At 39.4% G+C, this 23,315-nt stretch overlaps 1 protein-coding gene across 1 annotated transcript; it reads left to right on the top strand.

Annotated features, from left to right (window-relative positions):
* On the top strand, positions 1-22,910 carry LOC123246450 (glutathione S-transferase A4-like). Its single transcript, XM_044675346.1, has 5 exons — positions 1-87; positions 2,317-2,368; positions 18,857-18,989; positions 22,698-22,839; positions 22,905-22,910. Exons 1-5 carry the CDS (start codon positions 1-3, stop codon positions 22,908-22,910), a joined length of 420 nt encoding a protein of 139 aa, XP_044531281.1.
* Positions 22,911-23,315: the final 405 nt, after the last annotated feature.

Below are 23,315 nucleotides of genomic sequence, written 5' to 3'. Positions count from 1 at the left end.
ATGGCAGAGAAACCCAGGCTCTACTACTTTAATGGAAGAGGTCGGATGGAATCCATTCGATGGCTCCTAGCAGCTGCTGGAGTTGAGGTCTGTTTCTTCAAATACAAATTACTATATATGATTTGGACTTCATCTTAAGTAACAGGCATTCCACAACAAAGTAAAAGCCCTGTGGGCTCCACGGGAATACCTGCAATCTGTCTGCTTCTTCTTTAAAAAAACAAAAACAAAAACAAAAACCTTATCTTTTGTCTTCTAAGGGTCAATATCAAGGCAGACTAGGCATTTAGGGTTAAGTGACTTGCCCAGGGTCCCACAACTAAGAAGTATCTCAGGTCAGATTTGAACCCAGGACCTCACATCTCCAGGTCTGGCTCTTTATCCACTGAGTCATCTAGTTGCCCCTTATCTGTCTGCTTTTAATGAGTCTTCTTTGGCAGGTGAAAAAGGAGTAAAACTGTTGCCATATGGAGAAAGAGACAAAGTTAGGAAGTCGCTCTTTGGGATATCCTGCTCTATCTAGTCAGGCTTTACTGTGCCCAAAACATATTCTGATCATATATGACCCAAAATCATACCTTGCCCTCTGTCTTACTAGCAGCTCGTCATGGAAAGAGAAGCTGCCGAGTACATAGAGAAATCTTGGAGTACGGAAGAGATGAAGGCAAATCAGCAAAGGATGCAGAATTGCAATTTTTAGAGATTTGTTAACTGAGATGCTTCATGGTCCTTGCCATATGCTTGTATTTTCCTCCACGCATATGACCATTCAACCATACATGTTTATCTTTCATTGTTGAGCATACATTGTAAGAGGGTGAAGAGGAAGGCCCTGGCAGTATCACAGAAAAAGGGGAACAAAGCGTGATTGTATTTGTCAAAAGGGCTTGGCATCTGGCCTCAAACAAACAAGAAATTTGATCAAATTTTCTTATTTGTCATTTACTCCTTAAAGTTGCAGTTTTGATGGAAACCACTAAAGGAAGAGCTCATTTTCCGGGTCTTTATTTGAAGTCAAATGGAGGTTCCATTGCCAAGCTTTTGTGGTTGGAAAGTTCATCCTTTCTTAGTTTTTGTGTGTGTTTTTTTTAAATCCACTTAGTGACATTGTGCCCCAGTACAAAGACAGGCATTAGCTCATCTCCCAGTGAGGTCTCCACCTTGGTGGGATTTTCTGGGTGGTTGACTTCTCCGAAGTTCCCTTTTCTTTAGCCCCTTTTATTTGTCCTGAAACAGCCTGATGATTTCCTGTGAACATTCATATAGACTGACAACCATAAACAGTTCACCCATGTGCGTTCTTATAGACTCTTCGTTCAAATTCCATATTTTTGTTCAAATTGGTAACAAAAACTCTGCTTTTGATGGTATTATAATCATGGATGGATGCAGTATGACGAAATTGGTTTTAGTTTTCTATTACAATTGCTACCAGTCAATAGGATGTAAGTTCCCTGAGGACAGGAATTCTTTCATTTTCTTTTATTCTACTGGAGGAGGAGATGGGGAACAACATGCATGGAGATAAGTAAATTTCAAAATATATAGAAAAAATAGAAGGTATTTTTGGGGGGAGAGGAAGCACAAACAACTGGAAGACTTGGGAAAGACATTTCATAGGTGGTGGTCCTTGAAATGAGCCAAGAAGGGAGGCAGAGATTCGAAGAGGTGGCTTTGGTGTGAGCATTCCAGATATGGAAGCAGAAGATGGAAAATTGTTATGTGGAGAATAGCACGCTTGATCAGGGTTAGGAGTAAGGTGCCTCTCTTCATGCAACCCAAGATCAATCAACTTTTTGGGAGACTATCGTATCAAAACATAGGTGAACAATGAGATTTTAGTCCAGTAAACCTTTTTCAGATGAACTGCTATCTAACCATACTTCCTAAGGGAGGCCAAGTGACTCAGGACCATGGATTTAAAGCTAGAAGGTACCTCTTAGGCCATCAAGGCCAATTCTCTGATTTTACAAATGAGGAAACTGAGGTTCAGGAAGTTTAATGATTTACCCAAGGTCATATAGATGGCATAACTGAAATTTTTACCTAAATCTTTGAGGAGTAGAGGGTTCCTCACTACTGGAGGTCATTCAGAGGAGACTGAATTACAGAATATGTGATAAAGGGGATTCTTTATCAGGTACAGTTTGGACTAGATAACTCCTAAAATCCCTCCCCACTTTGAGATTCCGTGATTCCAAATATACTTTTTTAATACTATCATCTACTTCCTTTTTTTCATTCTATTGTAGAAACATGTCTTCATTTAGGACTTTGGAAACAAAATTATGTCTCTTTTTGTCTTTTTTTTTTTAGTTTGAAGAAGTAATTTTGGAAACAAGAGAACAATACTTAAAGTTGCTGGAGGGTAAGCCTGAATTATTTTGGTATTGAAATAGAAACTAACTCTAGAGAATATTACCAAGAACTCAAAGCACTAAAGATGTTTGGTAAAGTCATAATCCACTTTAAGCAAATGTATACATAAATGTTTAAACACAGCAAACTATGGTTCTAGTTCCAATAATAGTCATGATAATGACAACTAACATTTAGAGAGAGCTTCCAATATGCCAGGTACAGTGATAATCACTTTGCATTATTATCTCATTTGATCCTCACTACAACTCTGGGAGGTAGGTGCTATTATTACCCCCATTTTTCAGTAGAGGAAATTGAGGCAGACAGAGATTATGACTTGCCCAAAGTCACACAGCTACTAAGTATCTGAGGACAGATTTGAATTCAGGTTTTCCTGACTCTTAGCTAACAGCATTGAATCTAAGATTAGGATGCTTATGTGGCTCAGAGATTGGGGAAGGATGGAGTCTACTGATCAACAACTCAGGGTTCTCCCAGGTTTGTCCTCAATTAATAAATCTCAGGCCTGATAACAATAGTTATCCTTTAGGAGGCATTAATTCCAACTCATTCTGCTGTGGGAAGGCACAATATTCTTGAAGGTAAGACAACCCAGGAATTGGTTTATCCTACCACTATTCTCTCGAGGAAGATGAGGAAGGAGAGCATTCTGGGCATGAAGGTGGAAGAATGAATATTATGTATGAGGGGAAAAGAAAACTTCCTTAGGGTGCATCCTTTGAATACATTTTGGCATGATGAGGCAAAATAATTATTTGGAGGGTTATTTTTCATTCCTATGTTTGGTTGCTGCCTGAGTGCACCGAGAGATACCTGAAGTACTTGACTTAAATATTATAGAATGGATGATAGGTTCGTGGTTGGAGATTAAGGCTGAGGTTCTAGGCTGGAGGCACATGGTACTTTCTTACTCTCTCTCTCTTTTTAAAACTTTTTTTTTACATTTTACATATATTACATTTTTAAATTTACATTTTACATTCTGTCTTAGAATCAATATTGTGTTAATTACAAGGCAGAAAAATGGTAAAGGCTAGGTAATGGGGGTTAGTGATTTGCCCAGGGTGCTACAGATTGGAAATGTCAGAGGCTAGATTTGAACCCAGCACCTCCCATCTCTAAGGTTGGCTCTCAATCCATGGAGCCACCTAGTTGTCCTCACTTTTTTACTCTCTCAATTTGCAACTTCACTCAAGAAACCTGGGAAGATGGCACTCTTCTCCACCTCCCTTCCTCAGTACGCATTATACTATGTTACGGTAGATGTTTTCCTTTTCAAAAGGAAGAAAACAAAATGGAAAATCTTGAATGAATTCCAAACATGTGTGTGCATCTCCAGAATCACAGATCCAGTTTTGAGCTCTACCTGGGAAGGTCTTTTGCTCCTAGTGATTTGCTTTGGTTCCAAATGAAGAATCATTAGGAAGTCTCTGTTTATCTGACTTTGTCTCTGTTTCTGTCTCTGCCTTTCTAGCCCTCTCTGCCTACCTCTCTCTCTCCCACTCTCTCTTTCTCTCTCTCCCTCTCCCATTTCTCTCTATTGTGCGATCCATATTGCTGAGAGGGGTTCAAGCTGCAGCACAGAATTCCATAGTGCCCCCCCCCAGATCTCTAAGAGAGGGGGCAGTTAGAGGCAGTTGGAGTCCTGGTATAAAAAGGCAGGACACCTGGCTTGCAGGGTCTTGGGTCTTAGGTCTTGGGTCTTGGGTCCTGGGTCCTGATCCTGATCTGGGTGCTGTCTCTCTTGGCTCTTGGATCTGAGCAGAGGGACAATCTGGGTAGCTCTGAGCTGAGCCATTCAGTCACTGGCAACCAAAGCTCTTTTGCTTTGGTTAGACGTTCAACAATATCACTATTTACCTTAGTTTAGCTATCTATGTTTAGAAGAAGAATATTTATAGGGTTAGAGAGCAGATCAGCCATTCAAGATACTTTTCCCCCTTTGTGGGGAGGGGCTGTTTTTGACATAAATGTTTAGGTAGTTTTCTCCTTACCTATCAACCCTAAGCCATATTCCTCCTTCCCATTTCCTGATATCATCAAACCCATATCAACTAGGAACAGTGTCTGGTTATAGATATTTTGGGGATATACTCACAACCTCCATAAGCCAAATTCCTCTTATTGGTGTCCCCGAAGTTAATTCTAATCTCTGAGTCTGTGAGCTTTTAAGACTTCAAGCTTCACCAATTCTATCCTGTGGGGAAATAATTCAGAGAAAGATATCATCATAAGGAGTTTAGCCTTTCCCCACTTACCATTTTGTCCCAGAAGTTATCAAGTCATATTGTCCACCATTACCAAACTGTTAACTGCTTAGTGGGAGGGGATAGGTGAAAGAGCACTTCCACAAGCTCCTACCCCTCCCTTTCAGTCAAGCCTGCCTGTGTGTGTCTCTCCAAAAAACCTGGGATTAGGGAGACTTCATTGCTACTGACCCCTGACATCTTACAGTTTCCCTAATCCAACACTATCTCCCATTCTATCTCTCTCTCTCTCCCTCTTCCTTTCTTTCTTCTTCTCTTCCCCCCCCCCTCTCTCTCTCTCTCTCTCTCTCCTTCTTGCTGCTCTTTATATTTCTATAACATGACAACACAATTTTTGAGTTTCTAGGCTCAGGCTGGGATAAATGAGTGAAAAGACACATATATTATGTGTCAAGCACTGTGCTAAGTACTAAAGATATTAATAGCCTAGTGAGACAGTCTCTGCTTTCAAAGAGTTCACATTCTAATTGGGACAGAGATCACGTATAGGAGGACTCAGCTGCAAGGCATATGGAAGGCATAAGGGCCATCCAATAGTCCTTAGGATGCAGTGGCAATAACAAGGCTAAGGAGTCCTTAGAGTGAATTAATAGGTTAGATGGCAATACCTAGTGGTGTGGAGTAGTTGAATGTCCTATGATAAAGCTTAGTCAGGAGAGATGATAAAGTCTGGTGGCCTGCCATTTTATTGGAAGGATTATAGTAGGTTTCTCATACTATTCTATAGTGTTAAACTCATTACATGTTTTTTTTTAATTGACTTAATATTTAAATACTGACTCTTTTGCTGTGGTGTATTGCTTAGCTGTGGTATATAGCTTAGACTTTTATAAAGCAAAGTTTAGGATGTAAAGGTTTTAAGATATTTCCAGGTTGGCATGGAACACTAATCTGTGCCTGTCCAGATTTTTCTATGATTTGGATAAGGGTACTAAAATTCCATAGGTTTTTTGCATTTTAATGTGAATGTTGTTTTTGAAAATAAATTGTAATTTTTTCCACCTGTTAAAAAAAAGTATGAGCAAAATGAAAGGACAATGATTACCATCCTACTTCTTTTTGGTTCTTCCTTGTATTGGCCCACCTTTCCAAAAGTTTTGCCAATTCTTCCCATGGCTGCCTAATTGGGAGTAGGGATAAGCAATCAAAGAAAATACAAACACAGACTATATGCTTATTGGACCAACTCAGCTCTTTCTTCTTGGATACCTTAATTATTAACTATTGAAACAATCCCTAATATTTGGCCCTTTGATCCTGGGATCTTTGATAGAAATCCAAATCTATCTTCATTGGTCTCTTCCCTGTTTGATTATCTAGGTTTTTGAGGGAGTTGCCTTTGGTTTTGCGGTCTCCATTCTTCCGGTATTTTATTTGCTTCTCAAATACTCTGTAGACTTTGACACAAGAAGGCAGGGTCCACTGTCCATTCTTCCTGTGGTCCTAGATTTACTCATAATTCTCTCATTTTAGGTTTTGTTTGGGATAGTGATGGTGGATGGGAGGATAAAACTGGGGAAGTGCCCACATCATCCTTTTCCTCCTTAGAGCATCTTATCCTGTGCTGTTATTAACTACACTTGTGGTTCCTTCTTTGTTAAGGCTGTTTTATAATGATTCAGTTGTGAGTGTGGTTTGGACAAGAGCTAGACATAGGACCCATGTCACATTGTTGTGAGCTGATGAAAAGGAGAAGCAGATAGGAAGAGATGGAGATTTTAAATTACCAACTCCAAGAGTCAGAGTCATGAATTCTAAGACAGAAGAAAAGGGTTTTAAAACAAGAAATTGATTAATATCTAGAAGACAGTAGATGGAATATTGTTTTATCTGCTGCATTCAGCTCCAGATAGGGCCATCAGAACAGTTGCTTTGGATATCTGGGACTGAGATTCAGGCTCTAGCTTTGCTGTGTAAGGGTTAAAAATAAGGTTGACTAAATTTTATAAAGTTAAAAAAAAAGGTTGTTGTGGTCGCCATTTATAAAAATTAAAAATTAAACTATGAGTATGTTAGTAACTTTAGTGGCTTTATTACAGCAGGGCAGAGATGGTAAAGAGGGAAATTTAGGAAGGAGGTAGAAAATGTTGCCTAGCTAAATATCCTATAATTGCCAATCCAAAGAAATCCAGCTCAACTTCGACAAAGGCTCCCTCAGGTCTTGATCTCCAACCAAGAGTCATGGTAATCTCTTCAGCAAGAGTCTTATTAGCACAGAATCAATCTCCAATGCAGAAGTCCAAGGCAGAAGAATTCCTCCAACACAGAGACACCAACACAGAAGTCCTCCCTCAGCAAGAGCTACCAAGGCAGTAGAAGATGAATCAGAATGACCTCGCTGGCTTTTATAAGCAGTTTTCCCCACATCTCTTCCTGTATCTCTGGTTTCTCTTTCCTTTCACTGTGGGCTAGTTTATCACATCTCAGGAACCAATTTAAGTCTCTCAATTTGCTTAGCACTGCCAGGGAGGGAATGGGGGAAGAGGGTGCAGTGCTTATGGTCTTTTAGGATTAAGTATTAATGACTAAGTAAGTGTGAACCCTCTTCATTAGTGACTTACTAAGTGTTAAGTAGGGGTACTTCAAGTTCCTGATTAATTAATTTATAATAGACAAAGGGAATAAAAAATTTCCTTTTACAGCTATTTCCTGTGTAGACTCTCCTTGCATCTTAAATCTTTTGTCTGAAAATCTGATCTCATATAAGGATGAAGGAATAATTGTTCATAGTCATCCCCCTGAGCCCAAGTAATCCTTACAAGATGGGTCAGCATAAAAATGAGGTTCAGCATAGAAAATGTCAGGATCGCATAAGGGAGAAAAAGATAAACTCAAGTGAAACCAAGAGGGAAATGATTGACTACAAAACAAGCTCAACAGAAAAAGAGTTAGGAGTTCGTGGATTCACTTCATTCATTTGTTCCACAAAACATTTAATGAGTGCCTACTTCATGCTAGGCACAGAAGCATATGCTTTGAAAGGACCTACAGGTGGGGAGTATAAGGTGCAAACGAAACCAGATAGTCTTATGATATAGAATTACACGAGACAGGTATAAAACAAAGTACTACGTGAGGTCTGAAGGACAAGGTTGTTGCTGATGGGTGATGGAGAAAGTTGCATTTAAATTGGGCTTTAAAAGACCAAGAGATACATGGCATAATGAACAGAGAGCTGATCTAGAGCCAGGTTTAAGTCCAACCAAGAATATAAATTTAAAAGAAAGGGGGCAGGTGGGTAGCTCAGTGGATTGAGAGTCAGGCCTAGAGACAGGAGGTCCTAGGTTCAAACCTGGCCTCGGACACTTCCCAGCTGTGTGACCCTGGGCAAGTCACTTGACCCCCATTGCCCACCCTGACCACTCTTCCACCTAGGAGTCAATATACAGAAGTTAAGGGTTTAAAAAAATGTAAAAAAAAAAAATTGAAAAGAAAGTGCTGACCTCCCTTGCTTGAGAGAGATTCCTTACCTGACAGATCCTTATTTTTATGAAATTTCAGGCCCAGTTTTTTTCCCTTTAAAGACTTAGAAATAGAAGAAACCCTAGGGAACATCAAATCTAACACTCTCATTTTACAAATGAGGAAACTGAGGCCCAGCATGGTTAAGTGATGAGGCTAGGGACACACAACAAATATGCTTTGAAGGTAGGATTTGAACCTACATTTTTCTGGCTCCAAGTCCAGTACCCTACTCACTATACCATGTTGCTGCTCCAATATTAGAGAAATTGTCCATCTGAAGATCAACTGAGCTAAAGAATATAAAAGTGCTTTTAAAAGTTAAAAAACCTTTGGTAAATGTCTGTTGTTATTAAGAGGAGACTCCAGGGCAGCAGGTTGCTAGAGTGGGGAGTTATTGTTCAGTCATTTCCAACTCTTTTGTAAACCCTATTTGGGGTTTTCTTGGAAAAGATATGGGAATGGTTTGCCATTTCCTTCTCCAGCTCATTTTACAGATGGGGAAACTGAGGCAAACAGGGTTTAAATGACTTGCGTAGGGTCACACAGCTAGTAAGGATCTGAGGCCAGATTTGGAATCAGGGAGACGATTCTTCCTGACTTCAGGTCCACCACTCTATCCATTGCACCACCCAGCCGCCCTACCTGAATCCCAGAGCAGGGATTCCTTCCCACCAGAAGAGTGATAGAAGTTCCTGGTGGGCTGGTGATTACTCTCTGGGGGAAAGTTTACCGTATAGGCAATGCTTTTGTTGTTATTGTTGTTCAGGAGAGCTTAAAAGCTGCTTTCTCATTAACAGCTGCTACTAATTCTCTTTGTGATATGTTGATAGAATAAGTGAGTTTCTACTTGATATGTCAGCCCAAGAGAGAAACAAAGAGCAGTCTTTTGGCTTCCATTCTATCCTGCTCCTTTGTCTTGGGGATGGTGCTTAGTAGTTTTTCTTGGAGATGGAAGGGGATAATTTATGGTCTAATTATTCATTGTCTTTTGCAGCTGTCGGGAAAGAACAAATACAGTAACTTTGTTTCTTGGAGGACATCATTTCAGAGGAGGTTGGAATATAGCTGGTTATGGACTCCCTTGTCAGAGGACATTGCTGCCCATCTGTACAGATACATGGGAAATGTCTTTGAGCTTTTTAGTTAATGTATTTAGTGACTCTTAAATGCAAGGCACCCTGCAAAGTGCTGGGGAGGCAAAGAGAATCATCATAACAATTATGAAAAAAAGGGGGCTGCCAGAGTATTGGAAAATATATCATTTCTTAAATGTTATCCTCTCATGCTCCTAAAAGTGGCCAAGAAAATATCAGTGATCCTAGCCAAAGACTTAATTTATTAATTTTTTGGCGTGGGGAGGTCTGGATCTATGATGTCATTGATACATGGGGAACTCCCAATGAAGGAACCCCTTTTACTAGAGTAGATAGCATCTATTTTAAAATCCATAGCTTTAGAGTTGGCTTGGGGCACTAAGAGGTTCACTGATTTGTTCAGCTCAGGATTTAATATGTGTCAGAGGTAGGACTTGAACCCAGGCTTTCCTCCCTCTGAGGCCAGTTCTCTATCCACTACATAACACTGTTTACTTTTATTGTTGTTGTTGATATTGTTGTTCAGTCATTTCAATCATATCCAAGTCTTTGTGACCCCTTTTAGGGTTTTCTTGGCAAATATACTAGAGTGGTTTGTCATTTATTTCTCCGACTCATTTAATTGATAGGAAACTGAAGCAAACAGAGGTAAGTGACTTGCCCAGGGTCACACAGTTGGTAAGTGATGTCGGATTTGAACTCAGGTCTTCCTGACTCCACTCCCAGTGCCCTGTCCACTGTACCACCTAGCAGGCTGCTTTTTTTATTTTAAACCCTTACCTTCCATCTTGGAGTCAATATTGTGTACTGGCTCCAAGGCAGAAGAGTGGTAAGGACTAGGCAATGGGGGTCAAGTGACTTGCCCAGGATCACACAGCTGGGAAGTGTCTGAGGCCAGATTTGAACCTAAGACCTCCCATCTCTAGGCCTGGCTCTCAATCCACTGAGCCACCCAGCTGCCCCCTAGAAGGCTGCTTTTATAGCATGATGAAATTTTTTTTTTGTTGGAAAATCTATATCAAGGGCATCTTTTATAAAGGTTATAGAAGGTGACAGCCAGACCACATCATTACAGTCACATAATTGACTGAAAAGTAAGTACAGAGGAGAGTCTATTGTGTTTTTTATTTGCCAACTACCAGCATGTTGAAGTGGAAGGAGTGATAGAGGGGAAATCAGGGGACTTGGGTTCAAATCTCAGCTCTGCCAGTTGCTACCTGTGTGACCTTGGGGAAGTCATTTAACCTCTCAGCCTCAGAATCTTTATCCATATAATGAAGGGGTTGAACAAAATGTTCTCTGAGATACCTTCCAATACTGTGATCCATTTAAACTCTTTTACCCAAAATGTAACTGTAAACCCAGGCTTGACTGGACTCCCTTGTCCAAAATCACAATCTCAGTTTGTTTCTCACGGACATCAAAAATAAGCTGAAATTCTTCTACTTTGTCTTATAATTATGCTGTTGGAGTTGCGTGAAGACCTGGTCCAGATGGGCAAACCCCCTTTGTAAGGAATGCATTCACCAGAATAGATCCACTCTGATGTGCCCAGACCATAACCATACTAACCCAACACTCAGATTTCCTTCAATGAATGGGATTGGACCAGCTCTGCCAGGGCCATAGTAACATGCCAAGGATTACGGTAAAAGGATTATGGCCTTCCTAGTTTAGGAGATTATTTGAACAAAAGAGCCATATGTGCAATGAGGACTTCGGTGCTGAGTCATTTCAAAAGTCCAGCTGTGGGGAGTGATAGCAGGACTTTGCTCTTGCCAGGCCACTTGGGTTACCAGCTTTTAGTTGTAGGACATCCAAAACCTGAATGATAAGTCAAATCAATATGGAGCCATTGTTATGGAGTTCATGGCTCTCATTAACTCAGTTCTCCCTGACTTGGAATGTTGGTGTGTAACTTCAGATCTGTGGGACTGCATGGACCCAAGCTTTAGCAAAACAAACATATTATCATAGGGGTCCAGTTTATGGTGCCTTACTTAGTTCATGGACTTTTTGTATTTACGAGCCTTCAAAGTAACTGTGTATATATTAGAGAATGGGCAAGGGGGAGTCAGTAGGTAGTGAAAGAAATATTAAAAGAAGGAAAAGAAATTCAATAAAACAGTAAAAAAAATCCCACAGAAATCAACACAAAACAGAAAGAGCCACCAGCAAACAGGGCAATTTTGTTATTACTGGGTTAAGTTTAATATATGCTTTAAAAATTATGTAATAGAAATGAATAATTTCTCATATAATCCTCTTTTTTGTTCTTTGCATATGGAAATGCTCCTATTTTATGCCAATGGATAAATTTAAAATATATTTTTTTAAAGCACAAAATAATGGTGTTGAATAGTGCTGGATTTGTAGTAAGCGGACCTGGGTTTGAATTCTATATCTGCCATTTTTTATACCACTAAGTTACCTTGTTTGCCTCAGTTTCCTCATCGGTAAAATGAGCTGGAGAAGGAAATGGCAAACCACTCTAGATCTTTCCCAAGAAAACCTCAAATGGAACCACAAAGAGTCAGACATAAGAAAACAATTGAACTTTATTTATGAGCATTTATACCTTGAAAATAGGCAAATGTACGATAAATCAGAGCTGAATTTCTTGTCCTGCATGCCTCCAGGTCTCTGTCCTTGGTTCTTTTCTCTTCTCCTTGTCTCTTGGACTATTTTACTTGGTGATCTCATCAGTTCTCATGGATTCAATTATCTTTTCTCTGCTGATGATTCTCAGATCTAGTTATTCAGGCCCAGCCTCTCTCCTAACCTCTAGTCTCCTATCTCCAGTTGCCTATTAGACATCTCAAACTGTATATCCTGTAGATTTATTAAACTCAACCTGTTCAAATCTGAACTCATCATCTTTTCCCCAAACTCTTTCTTCTCCTGAACTTCCCTAATACTGTGGAGGATGTTGCCGTCCTCCGAGTCCCTCAGGCTTGATACTAGGTGTCATCCTTGTCCTCTCTCTCAATTCTGTGTAAATAGAAAATTTGTACCCCTGAATTACATTACCCAGAATCCTTTTCCCTTTGTCCATGTTGCGTCCTCACATTTTGTAAATAAGGTGGGCAGAACTCCTCCTGGTGCTCTCTTCTCCCCTGACCCCGGCTGGGTTAGCTCCCTCTTTATTCTAGCTTTTTATTTTCCTTTATTTCAAGTTATTATTAATAGATCTTATAAAATATAATACTTGGAGTTATTGTATATTAATTTTTAAGCTTATAATTCCTATTTCCAATCTGTTGCCAAGGCTTATGGATTCTGCCATCATAACATTTCTCATATATCCCCCCTTCTCTCCTCTGATGCCACAACTATCCTGGGGCAGGCCCTTATCCCTTCACTCCTGGATAATTTCACAAGATTGTTAGTTGGTCCCTCATCTTCATGTCTCTCCCCACTCCAGCCCAGACTCCATTTTTGTTATGGTTCAGTCATTTCAGGCGTGTCTGATTCATCTTGACCCCATTTGGCTCTTTCTTGGCAGAGATGCTGGAGTGGTTTGCCATTTTCTTCTCCAGCTCATCTTCCTAATGAGGAAACTGAGGCAAATAGGGTAAAGTGACTTGCCCAGGGTCACATAGCTAGCAAGTATCTGAGGTCAGATTTGAATTCAAGTCTTTCTGACTCCAGATTTGGCACTCTGTCCACTGAGCCGTGGAGCTAGTCCTTGCCTCCATTTAGCTCCCTAAAGGGCAAGTCTGACCATGTCTCCTGCCAATTCTTTGGTTGTAAATTGAGGGAACTGAATTAAACCTCAAAGTTTAGGTTCTAATGCTCTAGGGCCACCCAGACTTGAAACTTTGGACTTTTCTCTCTCAGCTATAACCTACCCTATCCTGCTCCCCATCTAACTAATTGGTTGCCAGATCTTTTTGACTCCATCCCCACAAGTTCTCTAAGTGAACTGTTCCCACCCTTGCTCAGGATCGAATTATCTCTTGCTTGTCCTCAAAGCCTCTCCTGAGTGTAGTGGCCTTGGCCTTGGTGCTGAAAGCACTTGTAGTCCTTCAGATGCTAGGAACATCATGGCTTGTGCTTGTTCTTCTTTCCCCTGCTTGATAACCACCACCAAGGGAGGGCTTTTCTTTCTTGCCTGGCTCTGGACCTCCCACAACTTGCTATCCTAAAGTCTCTGTAGGAGGAAGAAGTGAGAGAAAAATGAATGTGGGAATTGCTTCCCAGTGCAAGGGGGCTAACAAAGCCTCAAGGTCAGCACTAGTAGGCTGGTAGGTGTGATGAGAGAGATCTGAGAGCCCAGTGAACTTTCCTTTCCTTTCCTTTCCTTTCCTTTCCTTTCCTTTCCTTTCCTTTCCTTTCCTTTCCTTTCCTTTCCTTTCCTTTTTTTTAACTTCTACCTTCCATTTTAGAATTAATACTGTATTGGTCACAAGGCAGAAGAACAGTAAGGGCTAGGCAGTAGGGGTTAAGTGACTTGCCCAAGGTCACACAGCTAGGAAGTATCTGAGACCAGATTTGAACCTAGGATCTCCCATCTCTATGCCTGGCTCTGAACCCACTGAACCACCTAACTGCCCCTGAAAACTTATTTTTCACATACTCCTCTTCCTCAGCCCTACCCCAGACTCATGACCGGGTCCCCAGGAGAGGCTTTGAGTACAAGTACTATTTCAGGTTAGTGACAACCTATATGGCCAGTGGAGAGTTGACTTTACTATTGATGGAACACTGAATTCCATTTTGGCGTGGGTCCCCAGGTCAAGTGGTCTTGGTGTGATCCATCTCTGGTGGGAGGAGAGCACGATATGAATAGTATTTACAGATTTCTTTAAGATTCACAGAGTGGGATTTACATATATTATCTCATTTGGTCCTCAAAATAACCTTTTAAGGATGGAGCTATTAATGCCTCCAGTTTCTAACTAAAGAAATTGAGGGTGAAAGAGAGTAAATGATTTCCTTAGTATCACACAGCTAGTAAGTGAGATAATGTATTTGAAAGCACTTTATAAAGTACATAATAGTGGGAGGTCTTAATTTTTTCTTTTTGTTGTTGAGTAGAGATTTATTATATTATTATTATCATTCCAAGCCCTCTCATCGCATTTCCCTTTGGGTGGGAAGCAAGTTGATATTAAGAAGCCTTTTTAGGTCATTACAAAATAATGTAGATCTCTTATCACTTAAAATACCATTTTATGCCATTACCGCCACCGACTACACATAGTTTTCGTTTGTGTCCCAGTCTAATCAATTTTTCACTGCCATTTGCAAAATGAAGAATATAAACTGACAAACTGAATTGTTTCAATGAACAAATTTTGAAAAGTGCCTTCTGGTTAGCATTTAAAGTTTTTCACATTTTGTTGATTTCTTGACATTCCACTTTCCTAAATTAAATTTTAGAAAAGCTCTCTCTAACTAATTTGCATTAAAATATGCCACTGCCTATACATTAATAAGAGATTTTGGTTGTCCAGCCATTTCTGATACTCCATGATGCTGCTTGGGGTTTTCTTGGCAAAGATACCAGAGTGGTTTGCCATTTCTTTCTCCGGCTCATTTTTCAGATGAGAAAACTGAGGCAAACAGGGCTAAGTGACTTGCCCAGGGTCCCACAGCTAGTAAATATCCAAGGCTGGATTTGAACTCATGCAAATGAGTCATTCTGATTCCAAGCCTAGTGCTCTATCTATTGTGCCACTTAAACTGCCAATCCTTATTATAGTTCCTTGGTATTTGAACTTGATTTTGGTTAAGGTCTTCCTGTTAGTTTTCTTTTGGAGTTTGAAGAATCAAAAGCAGATGAATCAAAAGCTGGAAAGTCTGGAGCTCCAAGTTATTCTTGGATGGAGAAAACTCCTAATGCAGAAAATCCTTCCACCAATGAAGACTGGCAGCTCATCTCTGACTTAGAGTTTAACTGCCAGTTCATCAACAGACATTTATTATGTCCAGTGTGGACAGAGAGCAGACCTAGAAGCTAGAAAGATCTGGTTTCCTTTACAATCCTGCATATTTAATTATATACATTAAAAAAAACATTATTCTTTATATTCAAAATAAAAGGGTACGGTTTCATACCAAAAAAAAAAGGTTTACCAGGTATTTTCCTTATAACAATCTTGGGATGCAGTTAGAGCAACTATTTAAAAAAATGTTTATAAATGGATGAATAAATGAATGAAAAAGAGTAAAAAACATAATTCTGAGAATGGGTCCATAGGCTTCCCCAGCCTGCCAAAGGAGTTTATCTTTTTCACTCACACAGAGACACAAAGATTAAGGATTCCTGTTCTAATGGGAGATACTGAGAGGTTACAGAACTAGTTATGTATCAGGGCTCACACTTAGGTCTTCCCTCCTGCACGGTTTACCCTTTTTTCACTTTGCCCTCTCTGCATAAGGCACATTCCATCTTATGGAAGCTCAATTTGTTGAATTGAATTCAGAGATATCACCACAGAACCCTCCTGTTTCTCCTCTGATTTTTCCAACTTCCTTTCTATATCCTCGTTTTTCACCCCATAACTTAGGTTATTTGAAATTTTTTTCATTTATTTCTTTGTTAAAGTTCCTTGTTATCTCTATCTCTCCCCTCCCCTTTCTACACACTAGAGAAAGCATATTTGACCCCCAAAATGTACATATAAAACTATGTCTTGCTCATTTCTGCTTATTCTTTCTCTGGAGGGTGACACAAATTATTCTTCAATCAATATTTTTGTTGCTGTATTTATCTATATACATATTGCATCTTTCTGGTAAGCTCCTGGTAGTCACATAATGCTCAATTTTTCCCTCTGTTTTCTCAGTGTCTGAAACAGACCTTGAAAATCCCTATCCAAAATCAAGTTCAAATATATAAGGATTGGCAGCTTGGTGGCACAGTGGTTAGAGCACTGGGCTTGGAATCTAGGAAGACTCATCTTCATGAGCTCAAATCCAGCTTTAGTCACTTACTAGCTGTGTGATCCTGGGCAAGTCACTTAACCTCATTTGCCTCAGTTTTCTCATCTGTAAAATGAGCTGGAGAAGAAAATGGCAAACTGCTCCAGTATCTTTGCCAAGAAATCCCTAAATGGGATCATGGAGAGCTGGACCTGATTGAAAACAACTAAGCAGCAAAAGGCATAATAAGGATGGCATTGCCCCTGAAACTTGCTGTCTTTTTTTTTAAACCCTTACTTTCTGTTTTAGAATCAATACGGGGTATTGGTTCTAAGACAGAAGGGTAGTAAGGGCTAGGCAATGGGAGTTAAGTGACCTGCCCAGGGTCACACAGCTAGGAAGTATCTGAGGCCAGATTTGAACCCTTCAAATCTCCTCCCGTCTCTGGGCCTGGCTCTCAATCTACTGAGCCACTTAGTTGCCCCTCTCAACTTTGCTGTTTTTTTTACTTTGTCCCTTGTGCCTAGAATGTTTTACCTCCTCTCCTCTGCCTTCAGACTTCCGTGGCTTCCTTTGATAATTAATAAATATTTAATTAAATTGCTTGCTTCTTTTCAGAATTTGGTATGGCTTATATAAGCATGACCACCATTAAGAATACTGATTCAAACATAGTATGTTAAATCGAAATATCAGTCATTTTCTTGTCATGTCTGATTCTTGGTGATCCCATTTGGGGTTTTCCCAGCAAACATACTGGAGCACTTTGTCATTCCTTCTCCAGCTCATTTGGCAGATGAGGAAACTGAGACAAGCAGGGGTAAGTGACTTGCCCAGGGTCACACAGCTATTTAATATCTGAGACCAGATTTGAACTTAGGAAGATGAGTCTTCCTAATTCCGGGCTCATCCCCTTACCCACTGTGCCATCTGGTTGCCCTCAAATTGAAATAATACTAAATACATTAAATTTTAATGTAAATTGAAGTATTCTAAATACATTAAAAGAAATATATATATCTCCATTCAAAGGCCCAAGATTACTATGTAATCTCTATGTACCAGATAATTACTTGTGGAGACACAAGAGGACACCAATTTAAACCTCCATTTGTTCTGGCAACAATACAGACTGAGATCTGGAAGGGATCTCAGAGGTTACATCAGCCCTATTATTTTATAAATGAGGAAACCAAGGTCCCAGGAGGTAAAATGACTTTCTCAAGATCTCTTAGACAATAGTCATTAGAAGTAAGATTTGAACTTAGATTCTTTAACTCCAGTTCCTTTACACATGCTGCAAATTCCTACATTGATAGAGTTGGAAGCAGTTTTTGAAATCATCCAAACCAGGGGTTGCTAATTTTTTTTTTTTGCATGTCTTAGACTCTTAAAAAAAATCTTTTTTAAACCCTTACCTTCCATCTTGGAGTCAATACCGTGTATTGGCTCCAAGGCAGAAGAGTGGTAAGGGTAGGCAATGGGGGTCAAGTGACTTGCCCAGGGTCACACAGCTGGGAAGTGGCTGAGGCCGGGTTTGAACCTAGGACCTCCCATCTCTAGGCCTGGCTCTCAATCCACTGAGCTACTCAGCTGTCCCCTGTCTTAGACTCTTTTGACAGTCTGGTGAAGCCTGTAGACCTCTTCCCAGAATGATGATTTTTAAATGCATAAAATACTTAGGATTACAAAGGAAGCTAATTATATTAAAATCTAATGATAAAATTATTTTTAAAAACCAATTCGTGCACTCCAGGTTAAGAGACATGCCTAACTTATGACAAAGAACGCTATCTACCTCTAGAGAAAGGACTGTTGGAGCAGAAATGCAGATGAAAACATATGATTTAGCACTTGTTTATTTGGGTGTATGATTTGGGATTTCAGTCCTATAAGATTATTCACTTAAAAATGAATAATATGGAAATATGTTTTGAGTGAATACATGTATATAACCCAGACTGAACTGCTTGTCAACTCTGGATTGGGGGAGGGAAGAGAGGAGGGAGACAACATGAATCATACAAGTTTGGAAAACTTATGCTGAATTTTATTATTGGAATAAAATAAAGATAAAATAAAAAAGAGAGAGAGAAATGTCTAAGATCACACAACATAGTTAGTAGCAGAGCGGGGCTAGGGTCCAGGTCGGTTAGCAACTTTTCTGGAACTCTCTTGTTTCTTGATAAATTTTGTCTCTTGATAAATTAATCAGACATTAAAATTTGAAAGCAAAATTGAAGCCCATTGCTGAGAACACAGTGGCTTTTGCCATTGGACAAGCTATTATTCTTGTTCAAAATAACACATAATGATCAGCACAGATGTCTTCAGGCCCCCTGAGTAGAAATCCATTTTTACAATATTTCTTTAAATACAGTGTTTATTCACCAGGGCAGGTAATGGAACTAACTGTGCTCCTTAAGAGAAGTTTTAGCAGTTTTTTACTCTATAGAAAGTCTTAACTAGTGATGTTTAGGCCAGGAAAAAAAACAACAAATGCATTTCTTTAAGAGCTGCTATGTTAGATAGCCCAGTGGACAGAGAGCCAGGTCTGGAGTTGGGAGGACCAGGGATGAAATCTGGCCTCAAATACTTCTTAGTTGTGTGTGACCCTGGGCAAGTCACTTGTTCCCAATTGCCTAGCCCTTACTGCTCTTTTGCCTTGGAATCGATAATTAATATTGATTCCAAGATAGAAGGTAAAGATTTTTTAAAAAAAGAGTTCTTCTAGCCATGAAAGGATAATGAATGAATCTATCTATTTTCATCCCACAGATGGATATCTGCTCTTTGATCAAGTGCCTTTGGTGGAAATGGATGGAATGAAACTCACCCAAACCCGAGCCATTCTTAGCTACCTGGCTGCTAAATACAACCTGTATGGGAAGGACCTGAAAGAAACAGCACTGTACCGTATCAGCTCTGCCCTTATTTGATTTTGGCACAATATAAGTTCCCAATAAGAGAGAAACGATCCTGATGTTGCCACCTTTGGGAATAGCCCATCCTGAGGATGGAATGGTTAGAGGAGAATGAGGGTTGTTCAGATGATAGCAAAGAGATGAGACTGACCCTATGGAAAATTTTTAAAAATTATTTTTCAGTGAAAGATATTTGTTTTTTTTAATCACTCCTTTTCTCCCCATCTTCCATTTTTTCTAATCCTAATTATTTTTCTGAATCTCCTGAACTTGTGCTTATGCATAATAAAACCTAGGCTGTCGTTTCTAAAACAAATGGTATATGTTGCTGTTATTAAGTTGTTTCCCTTGTGTCTGACTTTTTGTGACCCCTTTTAGCATTTTCTTGGCAAAGATACTAGAGTGGTTTGCCATTTAGAACTCTAGCTCATTTTGCAGATGAGGCGACGGAGGGAAACAAGGTCAAGTGACTAGCCCAGGGTCAGCCAACGAGTGTCTGAGGCCAGATTTGAATTCAGAAAAATGAGTTCTTCCTGACTCCAGGTCTGGTACTCTATTCACTGTCACGTAGCTGCCTCAAGGAGTATGTTCAATGTAGTAACTTTTGGCACATAATTCCAAACTGCTTTCCAGAATTCCTGAACCACTTCATAGCTCCACCGACAATGGATTACAATGCTCCTTTTCCCTTAGCTCCTCCAACATTTGTCCTTTTTTGTCAACTTTGTCAGTCTTGGTGAATGGAAACTAAAAACTTGGAGTTGCCTTAACTGGCTTTTCTCAGATTTATTTGTAGTTTGGATCATTCTTTCATATGATTATGGATAGTTTGGATTTCTTTCTTTACAAATTGCCTGTTCTTATCCTTTGGTAGTTTATCAACTGGGAAACTGGCCCTAGGGAGAATTCAAAATTTCAGAAATAGAAATTTACAGTCATCTCTTTTCCTTTCTGGATCTTTTTCCTGGCCTTAGTGATACTCCTTCCTGTCTTCTCCAAGCACACAGTGTTCCCTCTTGTATTTCTTCTCAAAATCTTCTCCCCTGGCTAGGATCAGATAAACAGGAGACAACTGAATTGAAAATATCTAAAGGGACTTAATGTGTTATCTACTCCAGAAATATTTAGGATCTGAGGATTTAGAGCTGGAAGACATTTGAGATACTATCTATTCCTTCATTTTAAAGATAAGGTATCTGAGGCCCACAAAGAAATGACTGCCCCCAAGGGAATAAATACATGCAGTGGGGAACTGGGGCAGCCATAGGTAGTGCCCTGGAGAGAGAGCCAGGAAGACCTGAGTTCACATTTGGTCTGGCACTTCCTAGCTGTGTGACCCTGAGCAAGTCACTAAACCCTGCTTGCCTCAGTTTCTTCATTTGGAAATTGAGCTGAAGAAGGAAATGACAAGGCACCTAAGTATGTTTGTCAAGAAAACCCCAAATGGGGTCATGAAGAGTCAGACATAACTGAAAACAACTGAATTGCAACAACAGATGGGGAGCAGAGCTAGGACATGAAACCAAGTTTCCTTTGGCATGCTTGGAGCTTGGGCCAGCTGTTTTAGAACTCACTAGGGAGGGGGAGCATTCATACTGGCTCTTCTCTGGGAAGGATAATGGTAGGAAAGAAATATCTCCTCTTTGAATTCATGTAATAGATTATTGCTGCTGAAATAAATCTACTTCAATGCAGAAACTATAGAGGTAACAATCTAGGGGTTTTTATTCTTAAGAACAAGTTCAGGAAGTTCAGAAAAATTAGTATTATGAAGAGGCTTTTAATGGGCGAAATTACATCAGAATGACAGAGAAATAATTTCTCTTAAATATAATTTTGTTCATTCTTTTTAGATTTAAACAAGGCTGATTCATAATCCTGAGCTTCTTTCAATGTCATAAAAATTGAACAAACTTTTTTAGACAGAATCATAATCTCCTAAAGAAATAAGCCTGAACAAACTTTATAAGTAAACCAAGTCAAGCTACAGATTAAATTACATTTAGAAGATTTCTAATGAGCTAGTTGAGGGGGGGAGATTTACATGCCCTCCGAGTTGACATTGATGAACTCTCCCCCAAATAAGCCAAGTCAGATTACTCGGGAAGCCTTGACTCCCTTTCTGGCTTCTTATCTGAGGAATGTTTGAGACCTTACGTAAACCTTTCAAATCTCATGGGTTAGGCTGAAGGCCAGCTCAACAACCTTGCTAAGAGAAATGGCCCTACACCATTTACTCGTAATAAAAATTAATAAAAGGAAATCAAATAAAAATGGAAAATTCCAGTAATAATGGTGATGATGTTAATAATAACTACCTTTTACATATTACTGTAAGTTTTTTAAAGCTTTTTATTTGCATAATTTTCTTCATGACAGTTCTGTGAGTTTGTTGCTATTATTATTCCCATTTTACAGATGATGAAATTGAGATTAAGAGACATTAAATGTCTTTTGGGAATTACAAATTGGTGAGTGAAAGAGGTAGGATTTGAACTTAGGTCACTCCTGACTCCAAATCCTGTGCTCTTTACCCCAAGATGGCAATGTTCTCTTCAAGATGAGCCAGCATGCCCAAGTATACCTAGCCCTTGTTCTATGCAATCCTGTATTTATGATTATCTTAGAATCCATTTTTTTCTTACTATATTAGTCAGGAAGAGATGACTATAGAATTATGGGCATCAGCAAGCCAGCTACAAGAGGCATTTGTTAGACAAGGGTCACGCCTTAGCACCCCTGAAATCTCACCACCATTGCTAAGCCTCACTTGTAAGTCTGACCCAAATCTAGCCCAGTTTCATAACTCTTAAATGCCAAAAAAGAAAAAAAAAAAGATTAATGGGACACAATTCCTGCCAGTGTGTTAGAGTGAGTAATCAAGGCAACAAACACCTACTATGTACCAGGCAAGGTTTGGGTTGGAATCTTGCTTCAGGTAATTCCTATCTGTGTGGCTCTGGGTGGGTCATTTTTCTTCTCTATGCCTCAGGTTCCTCATCTATAAAGTTAAAAGGTTGGACCAAATCTAAGGTATTTGCCAGCTTTTAATGTACGATCCCTAACCATGGAAAAAACAATTTAAATTTAATTTAATTTAAAAAATACATTTTGAGGAATGAAATGTAGGTGAATCCAGGTCCTCATTCTCCCAAGCTGTGTACTCTCTCTCTAGCTACCCTAAAATACTGTCTCTTACACTTATTATCTACAAAAGAATAAAAGAGTTACTTGGTACAGTGACCAATGGAGTAAAGAAGCTGAAATGGGTGGGTCAACATTTTTCTATTTCTTTCAATTTTGGAAATACCATTAAAAGCTGATCAGATCCTCCTTTAAAAAAAAAGTGATCCTAGAGCCTACTAATTAGAATAAAAAACACTCTGATATAGAAAGGAAATGATCCAAAAGTATATAGACCGTAATCTTGTACATCTTGTAAAATCTTGTAAAAATAAAAAAGCTGATAGCTTTAAACAAAGCCAATTCATAGTCCCATGCTTCCTTCAATGTCATAAATCTGAACAAATTTAAACAGAATCATAATCTCATACATCCCCTAAAAAAACAAATGTTATTAAATAGATCATATAGTAAGATAAAAAACTAAAAACTATAGTAAACTAAAAAAGAATACTCAATAAACCAAAGTTACAGATTAGCTTTAAGGAAAATGTAAAATTATCTACTTTCAGGATTAACATGTATGTGGATGGCACCTTGGACCTGATGATGTCAATTGCACTACTTCCTTTCAAACCATCTGACCAAAAGCAGAAGGAGGCAGAGCTCGTGGTGGAGAAAGCCAAAAGCCGGTACTTCTCTGTCTTTGAAAAGGTAAATTTCTGTGAGCCAAAGATTTCACATTCTCTAACATGACAAATTCCCTTTTCTCTTTCTAGCCTTGAACTGACTCTTTGTTCCAGACAGACTGACCTGATGTTTATTTCCTTTATGCAGCATTCTAGTTCCTAATTCTATACTTTGGTCCACCAGGGTCAGGAATGCATTTCCCTCCTCTTGGCTTCCATCAAAGCAAAATTCAGAATGCTCTGCTATAAAAGGCCATTTGTGCAAGTCTGGCTTCAGACAATTCCCATTTGTATGACCCTGGGCAAGTCACTTGACCCCCATTGACCACCACTACCTTTAACACTAGTCTGCCTTGGAGCCAATGCACAGTATTGACTCCAAGATGGAAGGTAAGGGTTTAAAAAAAAATCATTTGTGATTCCCACTGTTCCTTGTCTCCACCTTGTTATTGGGCCTCTTTTCTTTTTGAATTTACTTCACATATGTCTTTGAACTTATCT

This window comes from Gracilinanus agilis, chromosome 4 (genome assembly GCF_016433145.1).
Source record: "Gracilinanus agilis isolate LMUSP501 chromosome 4, AgileGrace, whole genome shotgun sequence".
In the NCBI taxonomy this organism is placed as follows: Eukaryota; Metazoa; Chordata; class Mammalia; order Didelphimorphia; family Didelphidae; genus Gracilinanus; species Gracilinanus agilis.
Note: the sequence above shows the minus strand (reverse complement) of the source record. Positions and strands in the feature narration are given on the sequence as shown.